Raw genomic sequence first — 9104 nt, 5'->3', positions numbered from 1 at the left:
TAGTGAGAGGTGGCTAACCTGAGCTCTTTTTTCCTCTTAAACAAAAAGATTGGTTTTTTATAATAAACTTAAAAAAATAACCCCAAAAGTGCTTGTGAAAAGTTAATTTTAAATATTAGTGTTGCTGGTGACTATCAACTTTTAATTAGTCACTGAGAGAGAATGCAAGGATGAGTCCGACACGATTCTTCCAAACAAAATGCAAGCCGTTGCTGCCAGTTCAATGTTTATTGTTCCTTTCAGTGAAATCAAACTCCATCCTTACATTAAGATTGTGTCTTTGCTTAAGCGGTCAACAGAAAATATAGGCACCCTGACTCACCCTCACTCTCTAACAAACAAAAACTGAAAATACATCCCTGCCCCATGATGACAAGGTGAGAAAATACACCCCTGCTCCTACAGAGTGATATATAATATAAACATCAGTGTGCTTTTTATTTAATGCTTCAACAGGATGTACAGTAATGACACATGACGTGTGATTTGGTTGGTTTAAAGGGGTTTATTACGGGTCTAACATGAAATAACTGGCAAACATTAACACAAGAACACACAGCAAACTGTACTTTAAGGGCAGTGGGGGGAGATGAAACGTGTAAATTATGAGTAAAACTGATAAATCAAAGTGATTAAACTGAACCAGAGATTGTGACGAAGGACAATATTGACGTGGTTTTATGGAGAAGAAGAATGACAGACGGATAAAACACATTCCTGAGTGACTGATCACATTCATGCATATTTGTTATTATCTTTTTATCCAAATCCACACAGATCAATAAAATGAAGTCAGCAAGTGCCATTAATATTCATACTCTATTGATACGTATTGATATGAAAGGAAGGGAAATCCAAAGTTACTTATTTTTGGCTGATAAACACAGGAAAGCAGAAAAACTAGGTGACGCTTCTTAAAATGCATCAGATATTCCATTAAAGTAAAATCCACACTGAAATTCGGCTGCAACACGATAAAGAAATCGTTTTTTCTAGTTTTTGTCTTAACCGAAAACATCATTTCTTTTTTAAAACATGCATTAAAACATCATTTTTCAACGCTGCAGGCTTCGGTTTCTTCTGCAGAAGCAAATCTCACAGTTTGTCTGTTTTGGGGTTGAGACTTTGGGAGATGCTTCTGTCTTCAAGTTGCTTAAATTAATGAATGATTTCTATTTTTTTTTTAATCATGGGAAAGCATATATTAACATTCACATGTAATAATATAAAATTATAGCCATGTGACTGATTTCTATCTCTGTCCTGTTACACTGAAGTTATCTGTGGTTATTTAATGCCATTATTTGTGATAGGACTTCTCTTAAACTTGTTATACTGGGAGATGTGGTTTCAGTTGTATCTTCCCTGATATAAATAATAATAATAATAATAATAATAATAATAATAATAATAATAATAATAATAATAATAATAATAAAATAATCATAATAATAATAATAAAATAAAATAACTATCATCGAAAAATATTTAACAAAAAAATATTTTTTTTAAAGACAATTGAGTTGTGAATTCAGAAAAAAATGTTTTGTTTTTTTTAAATTTTCAGGTAAATGCAATATGTTTCTATAAAACCTAAACCTCAAAACAGTAAAACTCTTAATAAAAGCTTTCTTTTACTATTAGGACAGAAACAGCACCTTCAGCTCTTTATATATTTTCATGCTGAGACATAGATTAAATAATTTAAGCGTGATAAATATAATACTGCATGTGTCCCCTTTGATTTAGGCCGCTCTGCCGCTTAGTCATGAACTAAATCATTGGATAGTTTTATGGACCGTCTAAATCAGGGGTCTTCAACCGGGGGACAGCGACCCCTAGGGGGGCCACGGTGGTACTGCAGGGGGTCCAACAACTTCAATTTTAACCAAAATAATTTGTGAGTTAAAAAAAAAAAATAAAAAAAAAATATATATATATATATATATATATATATATATATATATGTATATATATAAAAATATGATTGAGAAAACTCCATTAACAGGCGATAATAATCTACTTTTGACAATAACTGTTTACTCTAAAACTCTACATAAATTATTCCCATGACGTGAGTCATGTGACTAATGTCGACTTTAGAGCGGAAAAACGAGCTAGCGACCCTGTTAAAGAAAAGAAAATTAGTTGCAAAATTGACTTGGCTATTTCCTATTTAACGCTAGTTAGACCTGAAGGATAAATGTGTGACAATAACGAAGCCTAAAGCTGGAGATTGTAACGTTACAGCTCGGCCTAACGTTACTCCTTCCACGTCTGACGAGGCCAAAGTTTCATCAACCGTAAACACATGTAGCTAATAACCCAGTCAGGAATTGGTTAATAAGGTGATATAAGCAGAATAAAACACATTCAAAAGTTATTATAAGCCAGGCTTAAAACTTGACACATTAAAAACAAAAAAGGGAAAAAATCTAAATTACAAGCGGGGGTCACCTCTCTATTTTTCTCTCATCCAAGGGTCTAAAAAAGGTTGAAGACCCCTGCTCTAACCTGTGATGAACCGAACATTACTTGACATCTAAAACTTCGAGGGACACGCAAGGTTTTGAGGGATTTACGGAGCCGCGGCGCTGTGATGTCACTGGTTTCATGAGGGCGTGGTTTTATTAAAGTTTTTATTAAAGCCGCTACTCCAACGGTCCCTCTGGAGCCTGGAAGACAAACAAAGAAAAACGTGTTAAGTTGTAACCGGTGATGCTGCAGCGGTTTGAACCCTGAACCCGACCTTGATTGATTGATTGATTTGATTTATTTTGTACATGTAAAATAACAACAATTAAAAGAGAAGATAAGAAAACAAAACAAAACAAAAAAATATACAAAGAATTTCATCCTTTAACAATTAATATCTTAATTTACATGTGCAAAAAGGAGTAAACTTATTTAATCCTACACCGATTCACTAATCATTTATTAACACGTATCTATAATAACTAACTATACTATAATTATACTCACACACATATACATACACATAGTTGAGTATTTTATATATATTTGTACACACATGCCCATATCAATATTTATATAAATATAGTTATTTACACCATACTATCTCTATATTAACTCCATCTGCTCTATATTTATATATATATACATACACACATATAGACGAATCCAGCAAAACCCGGAAGTCGAGCGGCCGCCATTACTGCGGTGGCGGCTCCGCTCCTCCGCTCCAGCCCATAGTCATATATACGTATATAGATCCATGCTCCGCTCCCATGGATCTATTACTCCGCTCCCTGCCAGGCTCTCTTAATGTATTTGTATCATCGGAAAACTCCTGTCCCGGTCACGTGCATTTGTTTTGATAGTGAATGAAGACGGGACGGACTTTCAAAACTACTTTTCTGTTTCACCAAGTGAACAGACGGAACGCAAAAAAAAGATGTTAAACTGCTGGAAAGGAACTGGAATTTACCGGGATACCTTAAACAAGGAAGCCAGGGAGCGGTAGGCTATATGGAGAAAATAATGATTATTAACGGTCTGGATCCATATGAAATCACTACTAAAGAATGGAGCTCCGATGAGGATTTACTGCCGCAGTTCTGCACAACCCACGTCTTACTACCTTGTTTAGTGTTTGGAAGCTGCTTTGGTAAATGTTTGACTCGCCATGTGTTTCAATAAATTTGTATAATAGTACAACATAGAGTACATCTTTTTTATTACTCTTACTTCTCTTTTCTTTTTTTTTTACCGCTATATTATGCTGAAGAGGCTCCGAGGCGTGAGCAATATTTTTGTTTTCCTCGTGAGATTATTTTTTTCTTCTGCAGTTACAAATAGAGTTGATATTTTTTCCTCAACAAACTAGTTTTATCTGAAGATTGGGGTTATGTATGTATGTATTCTGTATCATCCGGAGCTGAGATAGTTCTGCCCTTCAATTAGAGACCTGTAATTGCGTTTTTTTTGGTCATCGGACGCCAGGCGATCAATAAAATATTCTTGGATACCTAAAATAAAACAAAACATAAACAGGTGTTGTTGTTGTTGCTTTTAATCACGTAGCCTTTCCATAATGATTACATTTCGCGCTGCTAACGTCACACGTAACGTATGCTATATTACAGTGTTTAATCATACACTCCCTTATCTCCCTATTCCTCTATTCTTCCCTGCTTATCACTCAAACAAATCATTATTTATAAATTAACATCAGCATTAATTTAAGATACCTTCATTATTTATGGAAGGCCACTGTCTAACATCATGAATCCAGCTATAATGATGCTGTAGAGCGTCAGGTTACAATAACAGCGCTGCGGTGGCAGATTGACACCTGCCACCGCAGCAATGGCGCCGCCGCAAGATGGCGGCGCACACAAACCGGTCGCCAGATTCGTGTATAGAGGGAATGTGCAGAAAGACTGAGTGGCAGAAAGACTGAGTGGCAGCGTAAACTTTCAGTTTGAGCAACTGGAAAACATCTAAAATGGGAAAGAGCTGTTGTGCGATCGACTGTACTCATAGATTTAGCAAGAAATCGGAGTTATCGTTTTACAGACTGATGAAAAATAAGCTCAAGAGAGACAAATGGATCGCTGCAATTCACAGAAACAACTGGATTCCAGGCACCGAAACGTGGATTTGTGGTTCCCGTTTTGTATCAGGTAATGTTGGATTTTTGGGTAGCTAACGTTAAACGGTCAAATCATAAACTTCTGTGTCCTCATCACTTTAATTTCTACAACAAATCCTGCCTTGAAGTCGGACCAAGCGTCAAGACTTTTGTAAGCCTTCAAGCTTTGCTTCGTGTATTTCCCCGGTGTAGAAATTAAGTACATATAAATATCAGGAAACTGGATTGGTGTCCAAATATTAATGTCCATGGACCACTGGTTCTTGGTAACTGTACCAAATATTAATGTCCATGGACCACTGGTTCTTGGTAACTGTACCAAATATTAATGTCCATGGACCACTGGTTCTTGGTAACTGTACCAAATATTAATGTCCATGGACCACTGGTTCTTGGTAACTGTACCAAATATTAATGTCCATGGACCACTGGTTCTTGGTAACTGTACCAAATATTAATGTCCATGGACCACTGGTTCTTGGGGTAACTGTACCAAATATTAATGTCCATGGACCACTGGTTCTTGGTAACTGTACCAAATATTAATGTCCATGGACCACTGGTTCTTGGTAACTGTACCAAATATTAATGTCCATGGACCACTGGTTCTTGGTAACTGTACCAAATATTAATGTCCATGGACCACTGGTTCTTGGGGTAACTGTACCAAATATTAATGTCCATGGACCACTGGTTCTTGGTAACTGTACCAAATATTAATGTCCATGGACCACTGGTTCTTGGTAACTGTACCAAATATTAATGTCCATGGACCACTGGTTCTTGGTAACTGTACCAAATATTAATGTCCATGGACCACTGGTTCTTGGGGTAACTGTACGGGTCACTGTCAAGTCCAACTGACGCTAATTTAAGCTGATAATCAGCTGTTATCCCGTCTTCTCCACTAGTTGCAGCTGTTTTTGCCACTCAGTGCGAGTAAGGGGACGTAAGTGGGGAAGTGACGTTAATGCAGACCCTGTATATACATACATCTTCACACACACACACACCCACACACACACACACATACACATACACACCTTTCCTCCGATCTCCCGGCTCTTGGCTCTCATCTTGTTGGCCAGCGACTCGGCCACGTCGGCTCGTTCCTCGGCCTCCTCCAGCTCGTGCTGGGCCTTCCTGAACCGGGCCATGCTGGCGTTGGACTGCTCCTCCTGCAGTATTAGTATTATTATTATTATTAATAAAGCAGCCATCAGTCACTCATCCACCTGCTTCGTCATGGCTTACAGCTTATGAAAACTCAAATATCCTATCTCAAAAAATTAGAATATTCTGGGAATCTTAATCTTAAACTGTAAACCATAATCAGCAATATTAAAATAATAAAAGGCTTGCAATATTTCAGTTGATTTGTAATGAATCCAGAATGTATGACATTTTAGTTTTTTTAATTGCATTACAGAAAATAAAGAACTTTATCACAATATTCTAATTTTCTGAGACAGTCCTGTATAAAACAGGAACTTTATGGGAAAATGTTAATTCGGGAGGACGGTGGGAAATAAAGGTGAAATACGGTGGTTTCCCGGCCAGAACGGGAGGGTTGACGGGTCTGATCCCCGACGGAGTTTCACTCACAGCTTCCTCGGCCTGACGCTTGTACGCCTTCATCTTCACCTGCAGCTTGTCCACCAGGTCCTGCAGTCGCACGTTGTTCTTCTTGTCCTCCTCCGTCTGAGGGCGAGAAACACGGGTCAGTCCCGCCGCCCGGGTTTACCCGTCTCTGGCAGTGTTGTGCATGAACGAGTTCAAATGAAGGCGTTCCTTTCTGTGAGAACGTTGAACTGAACGCAACATATTTGCAAATAAAGAACTTGAACTTGTTCCTTCTGCAGATCATGAACTGGAATTTTAACTGTTCAGATTATGTGAGTTTCAGCTTCACTGTTTAGTAGGGATGGGCGGTATGGACTAAAAAATTTATCATGATCATTTCTGGCATTTATCCCGATAACGATAAAAATGACGATAAAAAAAATACCAATTCAACTCCACCTTTTGTAACTATAAATCTATCTTGCTCTCAGATCCACCATGTTTGTTACACAAAAACGTCATCAACAGGAATTTATCCTTCTTTATTTCTTTCTTTCTTTCTTTCTTTCTTTCTTTCTTTCTTTCTTTCTTTCTTTCTTTCTTTCTTTCTTTCTTTCTTTCTGGCTCATTTCTTTCTTTCTGGCTCATTTCTTTCTTTCTTTCTTTCTTTCACGCTCATTTCCTTCCCTTCTTCCTTCCTTCCTTCCTTCCTTCTTTTTTCCCTTCCTTCCTTCTTTCCTTGTTTCCTTCCTTCTTTCCTTCCTTCCTTTCTTCCTTCCTTCCTTCCTTCTTTTTTCCTTCCTTCCTTCCTCCCTCCTCCTCTCTCCATCCTTCTTCCCTTCCTTCCTTCTTTTTTCCCTTCCTTGTTTCCTTCCTTCCTTCCTTCCTTCCTTCCTTCCTTCCTTCCTTCCTTCCTTCCTTCCTTCCTTCCTTCCTTCCTTCCTTCCTTCCTTCCTTCCTTCCTTCCTTCACGTACGTTGTGCGTCGATTTAACGCAGAACCATAAATCAGCTTTACACAAAAACGTCATCAACGGAAATTTATCGTTGTTACCGCTAGATGACAAATTCTTACCGTGGGGAATTTTTTTGACGGTATATCGTGAACGGTAAAATATCGCCCATTCCTACTGTTTAGGTCCAATTATTACGGAATATACCTAAAGGAGCATGAGGCTCCTTTTAAGAAATGAGACTCTCTAGCGCCACTGTTCACCACGACGGCCGTCGGGGGTACTGCAGCCAACAGTGAAGCCGGCACGGGAGAACGGGGAGAACGTGCATGCAGCGTCATGTGACGTCACATCTGCAGGACAGCGTAGGAAACTCGGAGTCCGAATTGCAGCACATTTTGCAGCACACAGCCTGTTCAAGGCAACGGAGAGATACACTAGAGGAATCATTCTTTTTGGTTTGGAACGCTTCATCTGACATTATTACTAGAAAACTTCAAACGTATACTAATTTTTTTCATAAATCCTGCCTCAAGCTCCTTTAAAATACTCGACGAGACGACGGCTTCACACTACATTACCCACAATGCAGTGCACACACAACATAACAACGGGCACCAGCTCCATGGTAACGGCGGCCTGAGCCCGGTTCAGTCTTTACATGACCAGTGAAGAGAGAGACAGATGATGATCCGCTTATCATTTATCATTATCTGCAGGAATTTTACACATCGTCTCCCAAAGAGTCCGACGGTAAAAATCTAACCTTTCTGTGCAAATTATGTCCACCTGGTCTAAGAAAACAAGTCCTAACGTCTGCCTCGTCAACTTCACATTTGAAACATCATGGGGAGTTAAAGCATCCGTCCAGTTTGAGTCCTTGATAATCAAACAAAGTGATCAGGAAAGAGCAAGAAGACCCAACATCCCCAAACAACCCCAGTCACTGCTGCTCCTTCAGGGGGAGGATTTACCTGCAACAGGTAGAAACACTGATAATGGACGACATTGTTGGAGATTTGCAGACTTTAAGTAAAGTTGAAAAGCCACTAGGACAATACATGATTGTATACAGTGAACAGTTTTAGGATAGGGGGGCGTTTCATTCGTAATTCTCACCTAAAAATATTGAAATTAACTGAATTTGAACTAGTTCAAAGTGAAAATGGTGAACTACGAACGTGAACTGTTCATTTTTAAACCATGTGAACTGAACTTTGAACTAGTTCATGAGAAGTAGGAACTTGCACAGCACTGGTCTCTGGGGTTTACCCGGGTTTACCTGTCTCTCTGGGGTTTACCCGGGTTTACCTGTCTTTCTGGGGTTTACCCGGGTTTACCTGTCTCTCTGGGGTTTACCCGGGTTTACCTGTCTCTCTGGGGTTTACCCGGGTTTACCTGTCTCTCTGGGGTTTACCTGGTAGGTGAGCTCCTTGACCTTCCTCTCGTACTTCCTGACTCCCTTCACGGCCTCAGACGATCGTTTCTGCTCGCCGTCCAGCTCGTTCTCCAGGTCTCGGACCTGAAACCAAGTCGCAAGGCTTTTTAGGAATGTTTTCATGTTATCTTCATGCTTTTAATGGACTTATCGTTTAGTTTCGGGCCTTTCGTGGTGCTGATTCTGTTTTACTTTTTACCCCCCGGGGGTGGGGGGGTATTTATTAATTCATTTACTTATTCATTTTATCTATCCTATTTATTTATTCATTTATTTTTTTTATTTTTTTGCTGCCGTCTCCTAAAATAACCATCATTCATACTCATACTACGGAAGATATCAGGGCCATGCAGGAGATTTATTTTTAATTTTTATTTCGACTTTGAAAAAAGTCGAAATGTCGAAAAAAAAAATCGAAATGTCAAAATCTTTACATGTATGTATCTGTATGTCATATCCAAAAAGTACATGTGTATGTATGTCTGTATATGTGTTATATATGTATATATATATATATATATATATATATATATATA

At 38.6% G+C, this 9104-nt stretch overlaps 1 protein-coding gene across 1 annotated transcript in view; it reads right to left on the bottom strand.

The window, feature by feature from the left end:
- Window positions 1-1994: 1994 nt before the first annotated feature.
- LOC133422549 (myosin heavy chain, fast skeletal muscle-like) overlaps window positions 1995-9104 on the bottom strand; it is a 56264-nt gene continuing 49154 nt past the window's right edge. The window contains exons 36-39 of the mRNA XM_061712570.1: window positions 8548-8652; window positions 6221-6316; window positions 5659-5793; window positions 1995-2675 (exon numbers count right to left, since the gene is read on the bottom strand). Coding sequence (XP_061568554.1) covers window positions 2652-2675; window positions 5659-5793; window positions 6221-6316; window positions 8548-8652 — 360 coding nt within the window. The 3' untranslated portion in view covers window positions 1995-2651. The remainder of the gene's footprint in view (window positions 2676-5658; window positions 5794-6220; window positions 6317-8547; window positions 8653-9104) is intronic.

Source organism: Cololabis saira, chromosome 21 (genome assembly GCF_033807715.1).
Source record: "Cololabis saira isolate AMF1-May2022 chromosome 21, fColSai1.1, whole genome shotgun sequence".
NCBI classification, from domain to species: domain Eukaryota; kingdom Metazoa; phylum Chordata; class Actinopteri; order Beloniformes; family Belonidae; genus Cololabis; species Cololabis saira.
This window is presented reverse-complemented; position numbering and strand designations above follow the sequence as displayed.